Source organism: Xenopus laevis, chromosome 1S, assembly GCF_017654675.1.
Source record: "Xenopus laevis strain J_2021 chromosome 1S, Xenopus_laevis_v10.1, whole genome shotgun sequence".
Taxonomy (NCBI): domain Eukaryota; kingdom Metazoa; phylum Chordata; class Amphibia; order Anura; family Pipidae; genus Xenopus; species Xenopus laevis.
In genome coordinates this window covers 162,012,798-162,040,245 of record NC_054372.1, presented here as the reverse complement: position 1 = coordinate 162,040,245, position 27,448 = coordinate 162,012,798, and the positions used below count along the sequence as shown (strand labels likewise).

General features: G+C 37.1%; 1 protein-coding gene across 2 annotated transcripts; it reads right to left on the bottom strand.

The window, feature by feature from the left end:
- Nucleotides 1-26,925, bottom strand: pja2.S (praja ring finger 2, E3 ubiquitin protein ligase S homeolog). 2 transcript variants are annotated; one of them, NM_001091126.1, is given in 9 exon segments: nucleotides 1-661; nucleotides 2,637-2,758; nucleotides 5,590-5,704; nucleotides 9,153-9,264; nucleotides 11,569-11,754; nucleotides 16,224-16,409; nucleotides 18,393-19,386; nucleotides 22,548-22,748; nucleotides 26,714-26,816. In NM_001091126.1, coding segments are annotated over 8 exon segments (2,037 nt in total). In that variant the 5' UTR covers nucleotides 22,747-22,748; nucleotides 26,714-26,816; the 3' UTR covers nucleotides 1-538.
- Nucleotides 26,926-27,448: the final 523 nt, after the last annotated feature.

Here is a 27,448-nt window from a genome sequence, read left to right as displayed (position 1 = left end):
TGTTATTGTGCATTTTATTTCCAGTGGAATGTGTGGTTGATACCATTGGTATAATCACAAAACTTTATCACATTTGATGCAAACATGAATGGTTACTAAGGGGCACAAGTGTTCACTACGGGTGGTTGCAGAAACATTGTTTTCATATAACTTCTGACCCATTGAGAAAAATGTATTAAAGAAAAGAAAGCAGTACACTTTTTCCTCAAAACTCTAACTGCACTGCAGTTGCAGAAATGTCAGCATTGTGTCACATTACAAAAAAATGAACCAGCCAAAAGAAAAAGAAAATAACAGTAAAGCTGAACAAAGAACAGGGCTAAAGGTAAACATAAACCTGGTGTAATTATAATTATTCTGCATTACTCTAAAATGTTCAGCTTATGCAGTAAACCTAATGCTTAGAAAGTCTTTGATACTCTCTAAACTATTTTATATATATATTATACTATATCTGTGCATCTGTATAATCATTTCTACACTTTATATGGTACAACTTTTGGAAAACAAGCTTTATTGCATTTATTCGTAGTTGGATCTATCTGGTTCCTGCTGCACTGTGGATTGAGGGGGGGCTCTCGTGATCCGAAAGAAAAGATGTTGCAGCAGTGTCAGTAAGTGAAGATGCAAGAACATGACGACAAACGGGACAGGTCCCAGACTAGGAAAAAAATACGTATGAGAGTTTAGTTTATATACATTTAATCCATGTTTAAGGGGTATATAAGAACCTACAACATAACTTAGCATAAAGTATTAGTTGGGTGTCAGATATTCATCAACAGTTAGATCCAATATATCTTTTGGGGGGGGGCTTCCTTTCCTAACAGATAAATTAGAGCTCACTCAAATAACTGACTCCAGCACAAACAAAATAACTGCATTTTGCTCAAATCCTGCATGTAGAGAGACACAATGGTGATTTTAATGGAGTGAGCTCCAATACATATTCTAGGAAAAAGGAGCCCCCTATAAAATATATTGAATCTAACTGTTAATGAACACCCAACTCCTGCATGAAGACAGAATGAAGAGACTCAAATGCTGAGAGAAGAACAGTGTATATGAACTTGATTATTTCAGAAACTATACAGAATCTTTAATTGAATGTATTTAGAAAGTTTCTTATTTCAGTATGATGAAGCTTAGATTAAATTTTCATTTTCCCCTTTAAAAAAAAAACCACAATCCCTTCCTACAAGCCAAATGTCAATCCGGTTCCACTGGGATTTTTTTTTAGCAACAAGGGAGAAGGCTACTATTTCAGCTGCCAGTGTTAATGTTCCCAAAGGGAAGAACAAAAATGATAAGATGATTTATGAGCACAATAACTAAAACACACTCTATTTTGGCTGTGTGAATGAAGTCCTGCAGCAATATAGTCAAGGAAAATCATTTTAAGCGTTATTATCCCGGGAAAAATTTAGGGAAAAAAACAGCTTCTTGGTAAAACATCTTTTTTTATGGACAGTTCTGTTAAAGAACCAGACCAGCAGGCCAAGTCAAGCCCTTTTATATTATCTACTTGTTTTGCAATCTGAATTTTGTAAACTTGTTATATTAAATATAATACTACAAAAGAAAACTCTGCTGAACTTATAACTGATAAATAGGTCAGTTAGCAGATAAATATTGTTCCCAAAATGATAATACAGGTGTGGGATCCGTTATTCGGAAACCCATTATCCAGAAAGCCATCTGCCATAGACTCCATTTTATCCAAATGTTTAAAACCCATTTCCTTTTTCTCTGTAATAATAAAACTAAACCTTGTACAAACTAAGATACAATTAATCCTTATTGGAAGCAGGACCATCTCGTCAGGTTTATTTAAAGAAAAACTATACCCCCGAAACAATGTAGGTCTCTATAAAAAGATATTGCATAAAACAGCTCATATGTAAAACTCTGCTTCAGGTAAATAAAACTTTTTTTTATAATGATATACTTTTCTAGTAGTATGTGCCACTGGGTAAACATAAATAGAAAATTGCCATTTTAAAAAATAAGGGCCGCCCCCTGAGATCGTACGATTCACGGTGCACACAAACATACCAAACAAACCATAAATGTTAGGTCACGAGCCAATTAACAGACAGAGTTCTTTTGCTTCCACACTTCTTCCTGTTACAGTTAGAGCTGCAGTATTTCTGGTCAGGTGATCTCTGAGGCAGCACACAGACAATCACAAAATGGTGGCTCAAGGCAAGAGATCTAAAAGGGCGATATTTACTTAAATATATAGACCAGTTTGATAAGATTCTTTAATATGCCACTTAATATGATATAAACTATATAAATATCTGTTGCTAAGGTATTCATTGTGGGGGTATAGTTTTCCTTTAATGTTTATATGATCTTCCAGTAGACAAGGTATGAAGATCCAAAGTAAGGAAAGTCCCGGGTCCTGAGCATTCTGGATAACAGGTCCCATACCTGTATTTAGAATGTAGCTACAGGAAACTGTCACAGCTTTCATAAATGAGGTCAGACAACTGTATAAAATGAACTAGTTAGACAAAACATAGTCATACTGAAAAATACACTTCCCTTCCAGGATCAGCTTTCATTTGACAGGCTAATAATTCACAAGGACCAACATAGAGAAACATATGGCGAATATAAATAATACTTACTTTTTGTAGCCAAAGTGTAACACAAGGCTTATGGAAAAGGTGGTGACATGGTAGTTCAGTTAATATTTCATCTTTGATATACTCACTGCAGCAGATGGCACAGCACTGCTCTTGACCTACGACTTGAAAGAGACGTGATATATTTGGTCCCAAGTGGACTCGGAACAAGAAAACATTTCTCAACTTGCTTGCGAAGGGATTATAGTAACTGCAGTTATAATAAAGGTTTCATGGTAAGGATATGAACTTTTGTTTCAGCTAATACAAGGACACCAGCAGCATGATACCTTAACCCAAAAAAGGGACAAATTATATTATTTACAGGGCTGTGGAGCTGGTACATAAATCCTTAGACTCAGACTTTGACTGCAACTCCTCCTAAAACTACCTAAACATCTGATTCCTCTGTTTTTAAAGAAAAAGTAACATCAAAAATTGAAAGTGTATAAAATATACCCCTGCACTGGTAAAACTGGTGTGTTTGTTTCAGAAACACTACTATAGTTTATATAAATAAGCTGCTGTGTAGCCATGGGGGCAGCCATTCAAGCTTAAAAAAAGAGGAGAAAAGGCACAGAACATTTCTGGAAACTCAAACTCCACATACGTACCCAAAATTGTTTCTGACTTCACAGCTCTGATATTTCAGGTCTATTTAAGAATAGCACTTCTGTGTTCATACATTTGCATGGCAACAAAATACATACCACCATCAACCTCCTGAACACTAAAAAACCATCATAAATGCTAATTTTGATATGCACTTAAAGCTAATGGCTATTTTGCTTGAAATAAAGGTTATATTCTACTGCTGCATGGTCTGCAGTCTGGTGTGTAGCTCTTACCACAACTAGAGATCAGGTTCTTGCACGTATGAAATCATCTATTATGTTTTCCAAGTGTTTATTCTCATCATATTTAAATAAGTACCTTATAAAGCTGAAACATATACACATTCCCGCAAACCCCCTTTATGCAAAGATATTCTTTCCTATTCTTCCTATTAGGGCTTAGAATGGACCGGATTGGAAATTGATTAAATGAATAGTGTGTGATGTATGAGGTATGAAGGGATATACACCAACGATCTTGCATGTTTGCCTGCAAGTTAAAGGGCATGTTTTTTTCAAAACGCATCAGTTAATAGTGCTACTTCAGCAGAATTCTGCACTGAAATCCATTTCTCAAAAGAACAAACAGATTTTGTTATATTCAATTTTGAAATCTGACATGGGCCTAGACATTTTGTCAATTTCCCAGCTGCCCCTGGTCATGTGACTTGTGCCTGCACTTAAGGAGAGAAATGCTTTCTGTCAGGCTGCTGTCTTTCCTTCTCAATGTAACTGAATGTGTCTCAGTGGGACATGGGTTTTTACTATTGAGTGTTGTTCTTAGATCTACCAGGCAGCTGTTATCTTGTGTAAGGGAGCTGCTATCTGGTTACCTTCCCATTGTTCTTTTGTTTGGCTGCTGGGGGGGGGAAGGGAGGGGGTGATATCACTCCAACTTGTAGTACAGCAGTAAAGAGTGATTGAAGTTTATCAGAGCACAAGTCACATGACTTGGGGCACCTGGGAAATTGACAATATGTCTAGCCCCATGTCAGATTTCAACATTGAATATAATAAAATCTGTTTGCTCTTTTGAGAAATGGATTCAGTGCAGAATTCTGCTGGAGCAGCACTATTAACTGATTCATTTTGAAAAAAAAATTTTTCCCATGACAGTATCCCTTTAACTAGCCTACTGTGTACCATGGTTGCAACAGATACATTGGGGGGAATTCACAAAAGTGGAGAGAGTCCATTTTTGGAGTAAAAGTGGTGGTAAACTGGTGTAAAATACTTTCTCCATATTCACAAACAAAAATCCACCTAAATTCCGACTCAATCGCCACTTTTTATATTTTAGTGAAAGAAAGACAGTTTACAGACACTTATGAATTTGTCTTTCAAGCAACATAAAAATGGCGCAAAAACGACACTTTAAACGTTATTTTCTCTTGACATTTTAAAAATGGAGTAAAGTTCAGTATAACTCTTCACCATGTGTCAGATCAATTCTAAAATAAATTGTTCTGTTTTGGTTCACCCAATCTTCATTTCACCCCTCTTGTAGGTGCCCCATTTTGGAATTATTAGCATATTAATAGGGATCAACATTTTATAGTCAGGGCACAAGTTTCTGTCTAACCCTATAGGTGTAAAAGCCTCATTAACAAACCGAAAAAAAGTGTTTTATTCAATTTTATATGTAAAACGTTTTAAACTCACACTTGCATAATTTTACTTGTTCTGGCCTAATGAATGAGTCAATATTAGTGAATATGTTATCTAAGTAAAAGTAAAGTCTCACAGCCATTCATTTTTTCTTAGTTTTAGCAGCAATTAGACACTTGACCTAAGACAATAAAACATATTTCTGATACAAATCCCTATATTATGCAAACTAGCATTTTATGTATTTAGACCCTTATATCTTGTTACAGAAGTGGAATTACACAAACATGTAGGCAGATTTAGAAAGTCCAGGTTATCCTGAAAAAAAGATGTGTAATTTTCCTAGGTAAAATAAACTCCCTCCTTTGGAAATTTCAATTTGATGGCTGACTGACAGGTTTAGTTAGAGCTAAAGACAAATTCAGAAAAAATGTTGTTTAAATTTCTTGCAAAAGACAAAATCTGAAAAATGTCAGTTTAAAAAACAAATTCACATAAGTGGCGATAAAGGTTTGTGAATTTGGTGGCAAATCCGACATTTTTTATCATTTTTATCTCCACTTTTATTTTGTCACAGTATCACCACTTTCGTGAATTCCCCCCCATTGACCTGAATATGGTATTGGAACTAAAATCAAAATGTTTAACTTGAAAACAGGAATTAAACACATCGAAGAAATGTACCATAAAGTCCTCAAAAACATTACAAAATAAAGTTTTATGGCAAAACTTACTATTATGATCTTCATTAATAATGATTTGTGGGAGACAGTCTATGCTTTCTTTAGTAGCTGGTGGGTGAGCTTGTTCCACATCGACAGCAAGTGATTCCAAATGTGCTAGAGCAGTCTAAAAGACCAATAGAAAACATGTGGCTGAAAAGAAACACTTATGAAAGTTCAATATTCTGGAGGTCTAGCTTGCATATTACTCCTCGATTCCTTCCACCCCATTGAGCTCTACAGCCTTCTCCACACTCCTTCTACACTGTATTAAAATAATATAATGCAAAGAAGTCTATTGAGTGCTTGAAGAGACTGGAGACCATAAAAATTACTCAAATAGCAAAATCTGGCCTAAAGGCCTGCAGCTAACAGCCCTGATCTAGAACAAGCCCTACATGTAAGCAAATCTGCTTTCCATAAGGTACGAAAAAATCCCTCTGGACTCAAAAGAAACTGGCAGATCTGATATTTCAGGCATTAAAAAGAAAGAAAAACATTCAAAAAGTTACAAATAAATAAATAATATTATATTTCTGTTTTAATATATAGTTATTAAAGTTGTGAATAGTTTGCTTATCCAAGTCAAGCTGCAAGTGCATCTCATACATTTCCTTATATTCAGTCAGATGGGGGGGGGGCAATTCAGGGCCCTGCAAACCCCATCCCGCCACCTCCACTTCCCCCAGCTCAGACTGCAAGCCCCTTCTGCCCCCTCCACCTGTGGATTCGATGTCTAACATGATAGAACACTACTTCCTGCTTTTCATCTCTCTAACTCCGAGTTAGTCAATGACTTTAAGAGTGGCCACATGAGACATAAATGTTCAGTGGGTTTGCAATTGATCCCTAGCATGCAGAAAACAAGCACGGAAAATAATCAAATCAGATTTAAGAGCTTCTGGGAAGGAGGATATGGCTGATTCAAAAGTAAACAGTTATGACCAAGGTCCCCCCCCACCTCAAGTCTCCGATTGGTTACTACCTGTTAGTGGAAACCAAGAGAGCAGCAAAGCAGTGTTCTGGTTATTATGTTAGACATCCAGTCACTTCAGCCTTTATACATTACATTATTAGCTAACCAACTATATTAGAAATTGAAAATTGTTCCTATTTCCTGACAAACTCCATGCCAGTTTTAAAGCTAGCATCTCCTGTGAACTTGCACCTAAACCTGCATTGAACACCCATAGTGAATTCTTAGCACACATTTCTAAAAATCATTCTATTTCTCTTTTCAGCGATCCTTAAGATATAGCTCCACTGAATTTTTCAATTGCATTTTCCCTATCGCCATGCATATATTAAATATGTTTATTGCCTGTTACCTAACCAGCCCCCAAATTTAACCATATACTGATAACATGTGGCAAATATCCTAAATTAAAAAAAAAAAAACTTGCATCATTTGTAGAAACATGCATATGAATTTGAAACATCCAGTATATTTAAGAGTGGTTAAAAAAACAAAAAAAAAAAACAAAACAGCTATAATTACTGTGCTGACACAGTCATACCAGTTCTAGCCCTGTTTATCATCACTACCTGCACTTTACTCTTCAGCTAATTTCTAATACAAACAAGTTGCTCACGGTCAATGTCCTTAATTTATTCCGTAACCACCTCTTAAGCAGTGTAGGAAAAAGAACCAAAATCGTTTAAAGAAGAATCTAAGTTAAAAAAAAAAACTACGAATGAACACTTAGGGGCAGATTTGTCAAGGGTTGAATTTCGAAGTAATGGGAGTTTTTTTTAACTCCCATAACTTCGAAATTCTATTACAAAAAGACCAATCGAAATTTATTTTTAAGAAAAATCTAAGTTTTTAACATTGTGTGAATAGGCTGTATTTGAATTGAAGTTTTAGCGCATTCGATTGAATTTGAATCTAAGTATTTGCCCCAAAAAACTTTGATTTTTCAAAGTCCGCCAAATGATTCCAAATAGGTTCTAGGAGGTCCCCAATAGGCTAAAACAGCAATTTGGCAGATTTTAGATGCCAACTGGTCGAACTGGTTGAATTGTGGACTATTCAATAGTCGAAGTACACTATAAGTAGCTTGAAAATCAAATTTTTAAATTCGAATTTTCACTTCGACCTTTGATAAATCGGCCCCTTAGACAACATTAAGAACACTGCATCCCAAAACTTGACCATTAACCAATCCATACGTTTATCAGCTGTGGCTGAAAATCATAAAACTATTTGTTTTTTAAATATTAACATTTCTCTAAGCACAATGATCTGGATCTGGGTGCATTATGCACTTTTAACTATGAGGTTATATATGGGAAATTAAAAGACTTTTGTGTGGATCAAGTTGGTTATATAGTGGATAATGTACCCCCTACTGTAATTTATAAAGATATTATGTTACCGAGGAGTTATGTGACCATATAAAAGCACGAGGCCGCAGGCCGAGTGCTTTTATACAGGTCACATAACTCCGAGGTGACTATTAATATCTTTATAAATTTTAAGTGGGGGGTACATTATCTATTATAATCTATAGTTTCTGGGTTCAGTTTTACTTTTTTTGAAGTGTCTCTACAAGTTGATTTTTATCTTTAACTGCAGCTCTTTTAGGTACCTGTATTTTATTCTTGCTTTCTAAATGGCACACGTCTCCTGCAGCTGCCTCCCTGGTCTCGCTCTTTTCCTCACAGGATTCCTCTACATTTTCACTCCCCCTCCCGTCCACTATCTAAAGAATCGCTCCCCCTCTGTGTCACATCATTTTCTTTTACCGGTCATGCAGGGAAGGAGGGGGAGCGAGTGGACGGGAGGCAGAGCGAGACTTTGTAGTGTAAGGGAGGCAGAGCGAGATTTAGGCAGTGTAAGGGAGGCGGAGCGAGACTTCAGACACTGGACGGGAGGGGGAGTGAAAACGGAGCCGAATCCTGTGAGGAAAGCGACACCAGGGAGGCAGCTGCAGGGAGACTTGTGACAGGAGTGAGAGATGCGATGAAGGAAAGAGAAGCCCTTCATCGCATAAAACGGGTAAATCCATTGTGGGAAGTGATTAGATGGGGAGCCCCGAAAGCTATAGCAGTGGGAAGCAAGGCAGCAGCTGCGAGTGCTGTCTCTTTAAGCTTATAATCGGCGCGTTCTGACGCATGAACGCGCCGTTTATAAGGATATAATTTACAGTCTGGTCCCATAGGGAAATGACCAGACTGTAGATTATACAGTATTTATCCATCAACACAATGTGTGAATTTCTTTTTTTCAACTATGTTCAGGTAGGATGATCATGGCATAATTCGTATAATTTGATCTTATGTACAGAAAGGTAGATAATTAGAATGCTTTAAGCAGCTACCAAATACATGAGCTTATCTAATCAGATATCCCCACTGTCTGCCAATAAACAAATAAAAATCTCCAAATATGTTTCCCTATCACCGATGTCCATAAAAAATAGCACCCTTCTTCTGACATTTAAAAAGCTATTCCAAATCATAATTGTTATTTTGTAGATAAAACATATATACCTAAAGCATTCAATAATAACAAAAACATTTCCCCCCCCTACTACCTGAATTGTGCCGTGAATATTTTACAAAATACATACCTCCATAGCCTGGGCAAGACGCTCCTCTAGAGCCATATATGTAAGAAACTGAGGATCCATATAGGACATGGCTTGTGCAACTCCTAGTCCATCACCAAAATCATCAAGCAATCTACAATTAAAATGAAAATGCAAAACTAGTAAACTTATTTAAGTATTACTTTTTAGTGAAAATCTGTATGTATATTGCTAAAACAAAGTGTTAGAATTATTATATTACATTTAAAGGAGAACTAAAACCTAAAAATGAATAGGGCTAAAAATGCCATATTTTATATACTACACCAAGAGACACTATATGACCATTTATGGCTCCAGCACACTCTTGCACGTCTTCATTTAGGACACTGATTGCAGGTTTCCAAACTGTCTCTAGAAGCAACATCAGCATAAGAACATAAGAACTCGAATTCTTGCGAGTTTTTATAATCTCCCCTAAACTCCCATAAATTCGACCAATCAAAATGTATTAAAAAAATTGTATTTTTAAAACTCAGATGAATTAGAATTTGATTTGAATTTAAAAAACTAGATTCAAGTTTTTTCTCGAATGTGAAAGGAAGGCTGCAATGTCAGGAAGGCTGCAAGTAACTCCGAATTGATCCCAGGACCTCTCCTGCAATCCGGCAGGTTTTAGGTGGAGAATAGTCGAATTTGAGTTCTTAAAGGGCCAGAGTATAATAAATCTCGAAAATCGAAGTCGAATTTGACAGTTTTGGCCATTAAAAAATTCTAATTTTCAATTCGACCCTTGATAAATATGCCCCGAAACGTATAACCCATAGAGTGGAGTGCAGATCAAACCCTGCCCCTTAAATGTGTACAAAACAGTTTTATTCTTTGGTGTTACTGGCCCTTAAACAAAGACCAGTTAAAACCTTACAGAACATCACTGTATTTATTTCTGCACCATTGCAACCACTCCTTATATCAAATCTTATGCCTCAAATCTCCAAATGTCAATTCATTGCTACTGCTATATCTGCAAACACAATATCTGTTGTGAACTGAATCATAACAGCCTCTCACTTTCTGATTACAATTCCTCAGATAACTACAAAGGGGAAATTGGGTTTATGCACACATATCAGGAGCAATAGCTATGACTGCAGGTCTAGCACAGTACAATGCAATGAGCAGATAGAAATGTATAAAAAATAAGTACATAATTAAAGGGATATGAATTTAACATTATCAAAATATCTAGGAAATTCTAATAACCCATCCCACCTGATATATACATCTGGTCTACTGAAGCATGCATGTGGATGCCCATTGATCTCAGTAGGTAACGTATGATCAAACTTTCCAATGTTAATCTCCTCGATCAAGCTTTATAGTGCAAAGCAACTCCACCTCTGATGATGTATGAACAGTTTCCTGACTGCCTCTAAGGTGGGCTTGGGTCTAAAACATCAATAAAAAGTCTGTCCAAGGTTGAGCATGGGTTCAGATGAGATGAGTTTGGGCTGGCACTGGTCAGAAAATTGCTGACCATCACACCACCACAAAGCTCTCAAATAAAGGAACGCCTGAAGAGGATACATCGGATACTTATCATACTGAAAGAAGAGAAATCTGGCTTGAAAAAAGGAAATATGTATGGAGTATATTACTAGTGTGTCCTTGGGGTGTGTCCTTGGTTCACCCCTTTAATTTAGTCATAAATAATCTAAACATTCATATTTAGTATTGTGGTTGCTGATGATAATACATTTTGCAAAACAATTGGTCGATGGAGGATGTTTCCAGTTTGATTTGAATAAATTGTGGTTCTGAGTAGCAATGCTGATTAATGAAAGTTAAGCATCCAGAATAGATGGTATAGAATCTAGGGTCAGGAATATACACAGCTGGGAATTAATCTAATCAGCTGCACTACAGTACATCACTGAACACAGTGATTACAAATGGGACACAGGAAAGAGTACAGCATTAATGGGCAGTATATTTTGCAGGGCAAGATAAGCATTCAGTCAGGCATCTAGAGCATGCTTTTGGATTTTTTGCTGCTAAGCCCATAAATTCAGTTTTAGTTTAGGGCCCAGTCCCACCCATGCTGCATGCCATAACTGTTTGCCTCCATTTCTCCACTCCTTAGGGCTGACAGCGTCATTCAACACCCCATTCGCCATATTCTAGTGATGAATTCTGCTTCCCATGCTGGGCAATGCATATCTTCTCTGGAAAACAGAGGAACTTTAATTCTCAGAATCAATCACTTCAACACCGCAAGGAAGGGGTTAAATTACTGTTAGCAAAACGAGGTAGGGGAAATAAGAGAGAGATAGTAGCACAGCTCTATTAAAGCCTAAGTTCTCCAGACCACTTTCTGTCTACAATTGGATTGGTGCTTTAATAATGATAATTTGCATAAAAAAAAGATTTTCTACAAAAAGTGGAGTTTTGCGTTTACCTCCATTCAACCTCCAAGTCTTCGCTTAAACTTGAATCATCCTCCAAATTGTTATTGCCATCTAACATGAAAAATCCAGGGTGCACAAACTGGTTGCCAATTTCATTTTCTTCATCTGTGCTACTTTCAATATCCTCATGGTACTGCAACCAAGGTATTTCTCCATCTTCCAAAGAAATTTGTTCCCTGAAAAGGGCAGTGGATAGTTTCAATATCAAAGAATGGTCACGAAAGTCAACTTTAATAAAAAAAAACTTTTAGGCTCATACACATGGACATGAGATCCATGTGTGTTGAAATGCCTTTTTAATGCATGGCATATAAATGCATAAATAAAAATAAACTTGAGCAATACTCAGAAGCATTTATCAAGTATTTTAAAAGCAGCTGCACTGGATAAAACATTTTTTTTTTTAAATGCAGAATGCCCAAGTTCCTGGCGTTTGATACATGTTGAAATGAATAATGAAGGGCTTTGAAACATTGTATAATGTATAAGAACATACCGTATATACTCGAGTATAAGCCGAGTTTTTCAGCATCCAAAATGTGCTGAAAAAGTCTACCTCGGCTTATACTCGGGTCAGCGGGCAGTAGCTGAGATTGCAGTCACTTTTAATCATTCCTATACCAACAGTACACTTGGGGAGAGACTGCAATATCCCACAATGCCCTCTGTTGCTTTTATGAAAGAATAACAGTGCGCCCTCTGTTGGTTATATCAAAGAATAACAGTGACTGCAATATCACACAGCGCCATCTGTTGGTTGTATCAAAGAATAACAGTGACTGCAATATCACACAGCGCCATCTGTTGGTTATATCAAAGAATAACAGTAACTGCAATATCACACAGCGCCATCTGTTGGTTGTATCAAAGAATAACAGTGACTGCAATATCACACAGCACCATCTGTTGGTTATATGAAAGAATAACAGTGACGGCAATATCACACAGCGCCCTCTGTTAGTTGTATAATGGATTAACAGTGATGACAATATCACACAGCGCCATCTGTTGGTTATACGAAAGATTAACAGTGATGGCAATATCACACAGCACTCTCTGCACAATTCTCTGACACCATCAACTTTGCAAAGAAGTCCGGTTGATCGCTGGGGGAGTCTCTTTGGCGGAATGTGCGCTGCTGGGAGACAGGGCTGTAGTTGTGTCTAGGCTTATACTAGAGTCAATAAGTTTTCCCAGTTTTCGTAGGTAAAATTAGGTACCTCGGCTTATACTCGGATCGCTTATACTCGAGTATATACGGTAAGAGACAAGCACACTGTGACCACGTTTGTGTATTCCAATGCACTAACTCGTGTTTTTACATTAAAAATTAGAAATGCACATACAGGTATGGGATCCATTATCTGGCAACCCATTATCCAGAAAGCTCTGAATTACAGAAAGGCCGTCTTCCATAGACTCCATTTTAGTCAACTGTCCACATTTTTAAAGATTACAGTAGAACCCCCATTTTAAGTTTTTCAGGGCACCGGAAAAAAAATGGTGTAAAATCCAGGAAAATGTAAAATCAGGGAAATGTATTATGCATAATATATAGGTGGGACCACAAAACAACAATGTAAAATGAGGGAAAACTTAAAATCTTAAAATGTATTTCCTTTTTCACTGTAATAATAAAACAGTATCAGTACCTTGTACTTGAGATTATAATAATTCCTCATTTGAAACAAGACCAGCCTATTGGGTTTATTTAATATTTACATGATTTTTTAGTAGACAAGGTATAGAGATCTAAATTACGGAAAGATCAGTTATCCCAGGGTCCCGACCATTCTGGATAACAGGTCCCATACCTGTTCATGTTCCTGTGTATGTGACATACTGGGTTGTGTAACTAGCTTCACTAGCTCTCCCAGGAGCAGTAACCCATAGCAACTAATCAGCATGTAGACTTTATAGTCATCTGTTTAAAAGCAAACATGTTATTGCTATAGTTTACTGCTAATGGGCAGATGTTGTACCTTTTACATAAGGGGGTAATACTTCATGAATTATAATGTAGTTTCAGTATTTCTATTATGTAGTAGAGCATTATTTATCTATTTTAGATGTATTACATAATATGTCAGTGTCACTGTACTCACTGGGACTCATTTATGAATACTGGGCAAATTTGCACCTGGGCAGTTACCAGATATCAGCCAATAACATTTTTACTTTCATTGTTCTACCTGCAGCTGGCTGATAAAAAAAAAAGGCTAATCACGGATTGGTTGCTATGGGTTAATGCACTGATGCAACTTTGCCCATGTTTGTAAAAAAAAGTCCCAGAGTTTCCCTTTATTGTCACTTAAAAAATGAGGAACATTTTCATAAAAAATAAGATTGTATGCTTCATGGGCTAAGATTGACTCCTCTTTCTTGTTGCATGATGACAAGTTGGTTCAAGTAATGTCTTCGCTGTTTAATTATTAATATTGCAATTTAGATATTTTTTGTACCTATTATAGAAACAAAATGTAATGTATTTATGAACTATTTTGAGTATGGGAACAGTAAATAGAGTCCGGCATGTATGAATTCCTAACCAGATAAATCCCCAGAGCTAGTCTGGCCCATGAAAAAAATGCTACTTTGTAACCAGAAAAACTGTGCCCAAGGTTATAAGCACATTTGCAAAGAATTATGCTTTAAAAAGTTTACTAACTGAAATGTATTTTAAACTACTCTTACAAATCTGCAATAGTCACTGGTGAAATACAGTTTCGGCACTGGGACAAGAACTTTACAAAGTGTAACAATCACAAGAATTGGAAATGAAATGCTTAGAAACAGGTTGTATGGTCAGACAAATCATGCTCTACAATTTGAAAGAAGCCTGCAATCTGCAGTGCTTAATACCATCAGTTAGATATGGAGACCTCTTATAGCAATATCATGGTACAGGTATTGGATTGGTTATCCGGAAACATGCATCAAGAAAGCTCTGAATTAAAGAAAGGCAGTCTCCCATAAACTATATTTTATCTAAATAATCCGAATGTTTAAAAATTATTTCCTTTTTTTCTATAATAATATAACAGTACCTTATACGTGATCCAAACGAAGATAGAATGCATCCTTATTGGAAGCAGAAGCAGTCTATTTGAGTTAACATGATTTTCCAGTAGACAAAGTGTGAAGATCCAAATTACAGAAAGATAACGTTAGCTGGAAAGCTCCAGGTCCCAAGCATTCTAGATAACAGGTCTCATACCTGTACTCACTGGGCCCTATTATCATAATATACGGTGCAATGTGTGTAACAACATTTTACTGACATTTTTCTAGCAATAGATGCCGTGCTACTGCTCAGTAAATCGCTGTTTTGTATTTATTTTGGTTTAAAGGATTAGTAAATTTTTTTATTTTTTTTAAAATGTGTTTCCTTTTAACGAAAAAAAAACCACCAACACAGTTTAAACTTTTAATTCGAAAAGCTTTTATTAAGAAATAACTTACCAATTCTCTGCATGCGTTCCTCTTCAGAAATGGCGACAGGGCGACAATCGATTTCTCCTCCCTGCCTTCTATAGGAGATAGCCAGGGAGGAGAAATCGGATCGGAGGAAAATGGATCGTCGCCCTGTCGCCGTTTCTGAAGAGGAGCGCATACAGAGAATCAGTAAGCAATTTCTTAATAAAAGCTTTGCGAATTAAAAGTTTAAACTGTGTTGGTGGGTTTTTTTTCGTTAAAAGGAAACACATTTTTTTTTACTGGTCCTTTAAGGAACATTAAGACGAAGTTTAACAAGCCTTGTGGAAAGAGCAATATCCATATTTTGACACTGTGGCTATTTAAGACGGATTCTATTCCCCATTATCAATTAAAGAAGTATAAACTATTCTGCTGAAATAATGGAAAATACTCCTAGGGGTAGGAATGTGAAATAGAACGTCCTTGTTTGTGTGACAAAAACTCCAAGGATTGAATGGGCTGAATCCTGCTGAAAAGGCTGAATCCTGGTGAAATATTGATATTAAACCGAATCCTGGATTCAGTGCATCCTTATCAAATACTTCATTATTATATTGTTTTAAATGGGTTGTTCACCTTTGAGTTGTCACCTTTTTATTATTTGTGGTTTTTAGTTATTTCACTTTTTAGCATTTCAGTTTGCAATTTCAACTATCTGGTTGCTAGGGTCCAAATTATCCTAGCAACCATGCATTGATTTGAATAAAAGACTGGAATATGAATAGTAGAGGCCTGAATAGAAAGAATACTAATACAAAGTAGCAATAACAATACATTTGTAGCCTTACAGGGTATTTGTTATTTAGATGGGGTCAGTGACCCCCAATTAAAAGCTGGAAAGCTTCAAAAAGGAGAAGGCAAAACCGACAAACACACCTCAAGCTGAGCAGAAAACAACATCCTAGAGTTATAATGGGATTGTTCAATACCATCCCAATTTATGGACATGGTACAGTCTATCCACACCAGTTTACGAACAAATAAATCAACTTTAACAGTTTATAAAAGGTGAATATGTTTCAGAGCAGTATCCTGGTTGTGTCTAGTAATTATAACACTATAGGTTGCTACAGGAGGACGCTAACATTTCTCTATGGCAAAAGCATTATCCATATTCAAAATTTACATTTCATAAATATTCATATAAAACTATTTTAAGAATACTTACTCCATTTGAAAACAAAAGTCAGAATTTTCTTCTTCCAGGCTACTGCTGTTACTCTGAACTTCGTGCTCATGTTCTTCATCTTTCCCAGGCAGTGTTTCCCAGCTTTCATCACTTGAAGAATGCTCTTTGTCCGAAGAAAAGTATGAAGGCAAGCATGTAGACCATTCTCCATCACTGCAATCGGAGCTGGAATAGGTCGAACAAACCAAAACAATTAAAGCAGACCGAATATACAACATAACCAAACTCATTTTATTTAGACACTTGGGGGCAGATTCCTTACGTGCTTTAAAAAAATGGCAGAATATTTTGATACACATCACTCTGTAAAAAACAGCATACAAATGGTGACATTTTTTAAAGGAGAAGGAAAGCTACGGAGGCATTTTACTGCAACAGTGCAAGCTAGAATGCTATATTTGTTCTGTAGAATGTTTTACCATACCTGAGTAAAAAGCTCTAGAAACTCTCTGTTTGTTTAGGATAGGAGCTGCAGTATTAACATGGTGTGAAATCACTTCCTGCCTGAGTCTCTCCCTGCTCTGGGCTCAGATTACAGCAGAGAAGGGAGGGGGCGGGGGAAGAGGAGCAAACTGAGCATGCTCTTGCCCAGGGCAATGAGGTTTAAGCTGAAGGCAGGAAATCTGATACAGAAGCCCATGTGTACACAATAGAAGGAAAGAAATGCAGTGTTTCTTTTGACAGGGGACTCAGAGCAGCACTACTTTGGAGGTTTACTGGTTTATTTAGATGGACCTTTCTGATAAGGCTTACTTAGTTTTAACCTTTCCTTCTCCTTTAAACAGATTTTTTCTTTCAGCAACTTCCACCGGAACTTACTTGAAAAGGTCTAAAGCTGTGTAAAATAAAGGCAGCAAATTTAGGGTGTGAATGGAATAAAATAAAACATACCCTGATAAATTTGCCATTTGTTTTGCAAAGTATAATAAATAGGCCCCTTGATATGAAGTGAAATTAGCATTCATTATTTTGCTAGCAGTTAAAAAATAGCAATCACATTTGTTTACTAATAAGTATTGATTTTAGATTTAAAGGAACATTATCCTTAACAGATTTAGACTGTGAAAACAATAAGAGGTCAAAACAGTCCTCTACACCAGTAATTGTAGTTGAATATTGGACTGTCTTATAGTACGACCATTTATTGCTTCCTTCTGGAGCAAAGCAGAACATCTAGTTCAAAAGTAAATGGGTTATAAATCCAAACTTTCACACTACCCTCTGTGTGGTCCCCAGTTAAAGACACAAAATAATCCACATGAAAGCAAAACGAGTGCCACATCATTCTGAAGCAGAAACAGCAATTTATGTGCATTATATCACTTTGGTGTGTCAGAAGCAGAAACTGTTGCTGCAACAGCCTCACTCAACTCTGCCCCTATCAGTGATTAGCTTTTTAAAGCCAGCTGCAAGTAAAACAATGACTACAGCAATTTCATTGGTTGCCATGGGTTACTGCCCATGGGAAAATTTGCCAGTTGTGATAAATGACCCCTCAATGTATTTTCTTATTCAGTTGCCTATGGCAAAGATCTACGCAGTGAGCACAACCACTTCAACTAAAAGCGTGGTTTCTGTTGCAAGGGTAGAATGTAAAACAGCTACAGGTATGGGATCCATTATCCAGAAACTCGTTATCCATAAAGCTCCAAATTATGGAATAGACGTCTCCCATAGACTCCATTTTATCCAAATTTTTTTAAAATGCTTTACTTTTTCGCTCTAATAATAAAACAGTACCCTTGCACTTGATCCCAACTAAGATATAATTAATCCTTATTGGAAGCAAAACCAGCCTACTGGGTTTATTAAATGTTTAAATAATGTTCTAGTTGACAAAAGGTATGATGATCCAAATTACAGACGGATCCATTATCCAGAAAGCCACAGGCCCTGAGCGTTCTGGATAACAGGTCCCATACCTGTACAAGAAAGCATTCATGGCTATTCACATGTTAAACAAACCATAACTGGTCACAGAGGATAAAAGGGCTGGATCAAATTTAACCTTTTTTTCTTTGCATAGCAGCAGTTGCTTTCAGGCATCCTAAGGTGTTGCACATGCAGCACGATGTTAAGTGTTGTCTCTGCATCAGAATCAGTTAACATGTAATTACACATCATACATCTATGTTACAGAAATCCTACCTTTCATCTTCCTTAACGGAGCCAGACAATTTCATGTCATAGATTTCAAAGTCATCCCAAAATGTATCATCCACTGCAGGTTTGTCAACATGGCAGTCGGTATATTCTTGCTCCTTGCAAATACTCTTGATTTTTATCTTTGACCCATCATCATGACTGTTATCAGATCCCATATCAGGACAACTCCTTTCATCTTTGCAGGAACTTTCTACTTTGACTCGTGTTCCTCGGTTGCTCTTTCGGACTATTGAGCTGTCCATTCCTTCCTCCGGTAGGATAGAATTTTTACTGCAATAACTTGTACATTGCTTTCTAACTTTTGGCCTAACAACTGGTTCAGCTAAACTATCTTGCGCTGCTGTAGAGCTACTAGAAGCAGTTTCAGAATATTTTGATGTTATATCAGTCCTATTTTTCCTCGGCTGCAATTCAGAAATACCCAGCGATGCTACTCCTGTGGCCTCATCCTCTGAAACAGATTTCATTGACACATTCCATTTGCCATGGGTGGTCCCGAAATCAATTTTGGAACTCTTGCATAAAGATACAGGCCACATCTCTGATAATCTGTCTTTCGCACAACTGGGATTTTTACTTCGGAACTCCGACTCCATTTCACAAAATGTCCCCACTTCATAAAGATCAGAGAATGTGTTTTCTAACGATTTTTCAATTTTGCCGGTCTCATCATCCAAATTAAAATCCTCTGTAATGTGACAGCTTTCCTCTTCTTCACTACTGTCTGGCTCAAAAGAGTCAATATTTAAAAAGGAAATACCATTTTGATACTTGTGAGGTACATGCCTAGTTAGTGTCTTATTTTTTTTACAGAAATTGCTATTACATACTGACTGGCTACACCCATGTTCCTCTACTTCTGTAATTAAAGATGTAACATCAGTCATTGCTTTTAATTTATTGTTGTCTTGCTGCAAGTCAGACGTAAAAATATTACTAATGTTGTTGAGAGGTGAATCACAGCTTTCCATGGAAACTAGAAAAGGAAAAGAAATAGGCCCATTTTCAACAGTGCATAAAAGTTCTAATAATAGCATGGTACATTTCATGTCAAACTGGGGTTTATAATGATAGTTTCTAACTATAAGGACCCCAGCCTCAAAACACTGCAACTAGTCCTTACATTGTATGGCCATTAGCATCCTGTACAGTCAATGAAATATTTACATCATGACTCAAATGCACCATGTCCATTGGAACATAAAATATTTCTCGCCTTTTTCATTCTAAGGTATTTTTCATTAGTGCATTTTCTTCAGCATAATAGTGCTCAAGAAAATATGGAGACTTGCTCAAGGTTCTCTCAGACTTGGTGTAAATTAATTTAATAAAATGACCACCCGATATTTGTCAATAAAATAAAAATAAAAGGCTGGTGACATGAAAATATCTAAAAAAAAAAAAAATCAACCTGGGGAAGCAATGCAGTTTATTAAAACATTTTAAAAGGGAACTCCACATATAACAAGCTTTTTGAAAAGTAAAAACTATTTCAAGCAACTTTGCAATATATATCAATTCTAAAATATGCAGACTTTTCATAATTTTTAATGGTTTGGAACAGTTCCCTAAGCCTAGCCCCCTGCTCTCCTGCTGATCTCTCTAACAACTTTGCTGAGCTGGCTGACTACTGTTACTTTGTATCAACAGCCATCTGCCCTTAGGCTGCATCCTCCAAACCCCACAATTCCCTGCACATGTGATTTCAATAAGGAAAGGAACATCACAGTGCAATGCATTGTGGGTTATGTTGTTCCTGCATGCTGTCTGTAAACTGTGGAGTAGTTGTTACAATTTGTAATATCAGTGTTTTAGTCCCTCCTTCCCTGACAGGATTTCAAATGATGCAGAAAGAGAAGAATTGTTAAACAGCTGGATTTCAGCATAGAAAATGGCATTTATTTATACTTTTTGAAGAAACAGGTAACGGTGATGGGTATATTAGGGTTTTCTGTATTATGTGGGCCTCTTTATCAAAATTTGGTTTGTTCCCCTTTAATGATTAAACAGACATTAGTCTCAATGCATATTGGAAAATGTATCCATTGCTATATCCTATAATAGAACACGGTGAGGAATTCCACAACTTGAGATCAAAAGGACTACATTTATACAGCCATAAAGCCTTGAGAAGTAATTCGATTGTGAATGTTGCCACAGGAAGAAAAGTCAGATTTAAGCAATTTATGAACAACCACTTCAGAATATGTCTGACAATAGTAGATAATAATAGAGACTTCTGGGAGATGTTCTGCAGCTAGAGAATTACAGTTTCATTGTAAATGCCTTGTCTTTCATCCTTGAAATGTTTAGCTGAAGTACAGTATTACATATAATTTATACTTTATTACAATTGTATTACTGGCTGTGAAATAATGTTGGGAGTTTTAAAGCAATAGCTCGAGGACTGCTGGTTAGACTTCCTTATATCTTTGTCAATCTAAGCTGGGGGTATATCATCAATTGTAAAAAATAAATACCACAAAACAAACAAACTATATTTAGAGCTGTATTTTTTCTGATTACAGCATTATTATTACAACTATTGGAATGAATATGAACACATTTATTTAAACCTTCAAAACTTTCAATAATTTTCAGTTTTCTATTTATGTTCCCCAGAAAGAACAAATTTTTTCATTCGATTTTTATTTTTGCCTGTTTTTGGATACTGAAGTTTAAAATTGTAATTTTTCACCTACTCGCGTCTCCCTTTAGCAGTTAGGAGGGGAGATTACTGACTCTGTAAACTGTTCTCATTTTATTAGAATTTCTTTAAAGCCAACCAGAATCACTAATGCGATAGTTCCACTGATGTATCCGCTGTTGTTGTAGCTAAAATGTATCAGGTAATGTAGCTAACTAACAGTTTCAACACTGAATGTCTGGAACTGCCAGACAGAAACACTATATAGAGAAACAGCAAAGTTTAAACTTAAATTTTAGGAAAATGTAATTTTGTAAGTAAAAACTAAACAGAAAAGCATGGAAAAATTTTAATATTCAAATCCTCTATAAACCATAGCTCTCCTCCTTTTGCCTGACCAGTGATCCCCAACCATTGGCTCACGAGCAACATGTTGCTCCCCAACCCTTTGGCTGTTGTGCCCAGTAGCCTCAAAGCAGGAGCTTATTTTTCAATTTCATGCTTGGAGGGAAGTTTTGGTTCCATTAAAACCAGGTCAAATGCCAAACAGAGCCGCTTGTAGGCTGTCATTGCACATGGGGGCTACCAATTGTGAGCCATATTTTGGCATGCTTGTATTGCTCCCCAACGTTTTATTACATTTGAATGTGGCTCACAGGTATATAAAAAAGTTTAAGGATCCCTGTGGTAGACTATAGTTCCCAGAACCCAATGACAACTGAATTCTCACTTAAAATCCCAGGAGTTACTGCATCATAAAAGCAATTCAAGTCCAGTTTGCTGCAAGTCACAATAAAATTGGAATTAGTAGTTTACAATCATTTGCACCTTCTATACAGTGGAAATATCTACATGCATAGTACGTTAGTTTGATAAAAGACACACCCCATCAAGTTCAACCTTTTCACCCTATTTAACCTGCCTAACTGCTAGTTGCTATATTTTTACTTAGTTTTAGGAAAACCTGTACAAGAAGAAAAAGTGATGATGTTTGTTTAACTAGATCTAAGGCCTAATCTGGTTTTAGAAAAATAAGTTACAATATCTATACACAGGATGAATTTTGCTATCAACTTAGAAACCTACTGGCACATGGATGGGCCCTCCCTAACTGCAATCGGGTTGTGGCTTATTTAAGTATTAATTGGGCAGACTGGAAAATCCCATGAAGGGTGCATTCGATGGGCCAAAGTTGGCAGACCATTTTGGAGGCAAAAAGGCTGCAAAATGAAACAACAAAGGTCTGTTCCTGTCATTATCTTGCTTTTTGAGCATTTTTTTCTCAATACCTTAGGGGCAGGTAAATCTTAAAATGTGGACGGGGAAATTGTTTTGTGCTGCTTCCCTAATCTAATCTTTGTCCCTCAAAAGTTGGGAGCGATCTATTGCAAATCGTTATGCAAGATTTTATTAAAGTATTTTCTCATGTATGCTAGAATTTTCTAACATTGCTATTTTGTCAAAGCAATAATTAATAACATAGCACACACTTAAATCTTTTTCTTTCTGCACATCATCAAGTTCCAGTCCTTCGTATTCTCTGATTTGCTGACTTGATGCTCTTTGTGGGCTCTTTAAAGAAGGCCGAAAGTTCACATATGCATGCCTTCTTCCATACCTCCGCCCAGTGATGGTCTGAGAGCCTCCAGCTGACTTAGGCCAGGCTGCTTTGCATGCTTCCTGACCCATCACTAAAACAAATGGAAATCAGGCATAAATCAAGCTAATGTTATATGTGACTGTAACCGTGTAAAGTACAAACTGATAACATCATTTTGACAAACAAATACTGCACAAAGATCCTCTAAAGGACTATGCCAATGAAATATTATAAATTAAATCAAAGTCTACAAGATTAGGAAAGTCCGTATTAAAACCTACAACATGATGCCTAGTTTATATTATTTTTTATCAGACTGCCAAAGTTATCTGAACACCATTAGTAAGGATGTAAGCATAGTAGAACTCATTACAAAAGTGCTCCACTCTACAGTCAGTATGCCCATGTCAGGATCCATTCAAAAGTTGACTGAATAGTTACTAATTGTTACTTTTTTTGTCCCATAGCTTCTTTGAAGGTGCTACTGACTCAGGCTGGCAAGTCCTATTTTATTACTACACATTACTCTCCTGTTGTGTTACAATTCACAAACATTCATGGTCAGAGTTCTGGTATAGTTGGCTAGAAAAGGGGCCATTCTACAACCAATGCGGGTACGAAAAGCCAAACATTACTGGAAACAGAAAACTTTGTAAAAGACAAATAACTCATGCTTTACATTCACAAGGCAACTAAGTGTCTGAAATGGTACAGTAAGCCTTAGGGAAAAAGGTATTTTTTAAAGGGGATGTAAAGGCAAAAAAATAAAATCCAATTTTTACTTTCTTTAATGAAAAATAAATCTATCTCCAATATACTTCGATAAAAAAAATATGTACCGTTTTTATAATAAACCTGACTGTATGCAGTGAAATTCCCCCTTTGTTGTACTTGCTCTGACAGCTGCAAATAGGACGGTCCCTAACTGCTCTGCAGGGAAACAATCATACTTTCAAACAGCAGGTGGGATCCCCCCCCCACCTTACTTCCCTGACCTCAAGTAGTTTTGTTTGTTTCCCTATAAAACAGCCGACGATTATGTAGAGATTTGTATCCGCAGACGCACTGCAGTCTGCATATTCTGATTATTAATCAGTCTTGCTGTATAGGCTTCTATGGCAGATATTATTTGACTTGTTTTGTTCATTTATGATGATCCCTAAGCTTGTCCTCCCAACTGAAGCCACACTGAGCATGTGCGTAGTCTTGTTTAACCAAGTTACAAGATGACAACCCCGTGCGGCCAACTTTGAAAGCATAAATCATTTGTTTAATTAGGCTTCTGCTGAAGTAAGTTCATTATTATGTTTAGTATACAAAATACAGCATTTATAGCATTATTTTATTTTAGACTTTAGTTCCCCTTTAACTGTACACAAACAATACATCAATAGACAGATGGGGAACTATACAATAATGCAAGACAAATATATGCAATTGTATTAAAAATGAAGTGTGAAGTGTTAAAGTGATACTCCCACTAAACATTTTATTTACAAAATATTAATCTGCATTAAAAGTTACATATAGGTCACGTTGATCGTTGCCTATAGTTCTGCTTTTGTAAGTAATTATTACTTTTAAATTCATAAACCTGACTGTTTTGCCAACTAGACTGTCCCATCTCAGTCTGTCAGTTAATTGTTTCTAATGCTAACCTACTACTGCTGCACAAATATGGCAGCCCCCTCATAGAGGAACATGGGGGTAAGGAAGGTAATGTAAAAGCATCAGGCAAATACTTTTATGGCAAAATTATAAATAGCATTCAAAGATAATGTTATGATGGATTTAAAAAAAGGTTATTTTCTGGTGTCAGTATCTGTTCAATAGACACAAGAAGTAGGTGTGCCACATGAAGTGTCTTTTTATTTGCTTACACAGCCGACTCCTAGTAGTATAATACTTGACTTGGTATATAACTTGGGAAGTGCTCAGCTAAACATGGTTGTAAATTGCACTCTCAATAGAAGAGGCAATTCTGTGTGTTTGCTAATGGCCTTCGGAGAGGGATAACAATAATATACTATGAGCATGCAGCAAGCAATATCCTGTACTGAGCACAAGTTTTCCAAGAAATGTCAACTTTTTAATGGCCCTTTAAAGGGGATCCAAAGCCCCCAAAAATAATTGATGCAAACGTATTCAGGGTGCTTTTCTGAGCACTTTTACAATTTAGTCATTTTCTATGTTTAGTTGTTTCTAACTTATTTGCATTTTAAGATTACGAATATCGGGGCTTTTAGCTCAACTGAAAGGCCCAGGGATTAACAGAATGTAGGAATTGCACAGACAGTACATAGAAAGTCACTGACACTTTGGGCTTTCAACAATCTGTTGAGCAGAAGCCTGCTTAGCAGTATAAAACTATGCTATCTCAGAAGTCAATTAAAATAGAAAATGTAAATGGCAAAAGTACTCTAAATAACTTTACACATTTTTGGGGGGGGTAATATCCACTTTAAGAATGCTATTTGGGCTATGCCAATGCTTTCCTTCTTGGTCCTATGTTTGGAACAGCCTAGTATCAAACTTACTATACAGCTGGTGATTTGTGCAATGCAAGTATTTCCCCACACTGCAGTTGGCACTAGGGTCCTCTTAGGACATAAATATAAAATACAATGACAGGATACCCATATCACACAGTAATACAAGTCACAGACAAACAGAGCCAACCTGCAGAAACGTATGCAAATCCATTGCAAGTATAAAGTAGGGGTATAATAATATCTAAAAGCCTGTGATTGTAGTCTAGAATGCAACAATAACATATCCCACTGTATTCTAGTTAAATAATTTTATTGTTACATTTTTGACAGATTTGCTTTTTCCCTTTAGTAACAGGGGAGCATCTTGTACTCGACGCATAAGCCAAATCTGTGCAAAAGGAAAAACACTGTTGTTTAGTGTAAATGTCTTAAATAGTCACAGACTCTCTATCTGGACACTCCCAGCTCCCAAGCAATTGGGATAACAGATCCCAGACTGGCACAGTTTTTTTTTTTTGTTAAAATATATACTGAAAGGCGTATTGTATTTTATATAATAGCTTATTCTAAGCAACTTTTCGAATGCTCTTCGTTTCTTTGTAGTTATTTGCCTTCTTCTTCTTTTGACGCTTTCCAGCTTTCAAATGGGGTCACTGACCCCACCTAAAAACACTGTAAGGCTACTAATGTATTGTTATTGCTACTTTTTATTAGGGATGCACCGAATGTACTATTTTGGATTCGGCCGAACCCCTGAATCCTTCGCAAAAGATTCGGCCGAATACCGAACCCTAATTTGCATGTGCAAATTAGGGGTGGGAATGGGAAAACATTTTTTATTTCCTTGTTTTGTGAAAAAAAGTCAAGCGATTTCCCACGCCCCCCTTAATTTACATATGCAAATTAGGATTCGCTTCAGCTGGGCACAAGTATTCGGGTGAATCCGAATTCTGATGAAAAGGGCCGAATCCTTAACCGAATCCTGGATTCAGTGCATCCCTACTTTTTAGCACTTATCTTTTTATTCAGGCCTCTCCTATTCATATTCCAGTCTCTTAGTTAAACCAATGCATGGTTGCTAGGGTAATCTTGGCCCTAGCAACCATATTACTGACATTGCAAACTGGAAAACTGCTGAATTGAAAGCTTAATAACTCAAGAACAGCAATAAGAATGGAAACCCAATGCAAATTGTTTTAGAATGTCATGGTAAAAGTCAATTTAAAGGAGCCCAACCCCTTGGAAAGTAGCAAGCCAATGTAATTTGAAGGCTGAGGTAACTTCAGATCTACACTGCACGACATAACATATTCTGCCCAAACACAAGGAGGGGGTATTCAGATTGCACCTTCTTAAATAACATTATGTAAGGCAAACAACCCCCTAAATTTTCGAAGGCCTTGTGTTTAAAAGGCGGGGGGTGTGTGAGAGCAAGTATTGAGCTATGTAATACACAATATTCTGTGCGTTCCACCGTCAGACGTGTATTATGGTTGTCAATATTTGCACAGGGATCCACTAAGGGACAACATTAGCACTCGGGTATTAGCGGTCACTAGCATACCGCCCAGCAGTCCCGCTTCTCTTTACACGGCTCGTAGTCCCCGATCGCTGCTCCTAAAGTCTTGCAGTGGTCGTTAAGGTCTCGGCTCCTTGACGCCTTCCGGACACCCAATCCAGACGTTCCAAGTCTCGTGTCGCGAGATCGTGACGTCACACTACAGTATATAAGCGCACTGAAGCATCCCCGAGATGTGCAGAGAGGGAGTGACGAGGTGGTTGATGAGTGGATTTTTATAGCAGTGGATAAAATTCGATATACTTTGTTGGAGACTGGCGGCTGCCGTCAGTGATGATTTTTTTCTCTGCTTGTAGTTCCTTTAGTTAAAGGAGACAATAATTGTGTAACAAATAAGAATGTACCAAGTGCGTTATTGAATATTTCTGCAAAAACTCAGATAATCCCTCCCTTCCTGCTCCCTGAATTCCCAGGCTGTGCAGGGCAGTTCTCAGCTCACTGTACTGTGGGGCAGGAACCAATCAGCAGCTAGCAGGACCTGATAGGGAACTAAAACCTGCCTGTGCTTGTGTGACTGCAGGGCTGTGATTGGCTGTCCCCCTCCTACTAGGATTGCCACCTTTTCTAGAAAAAAATACTGGCCGTAGCCCCGCCCAAAGTCCCACCCCCGATCCCGCCCAAAGTTCCACCCCCAATCCCGCCCAAAGTCCCACCCCTAGTTCTGAGAAGGAACGCATTTCTGAACCAGCAAAGGAAACCTATGGACTAGGGCAAAAGAGG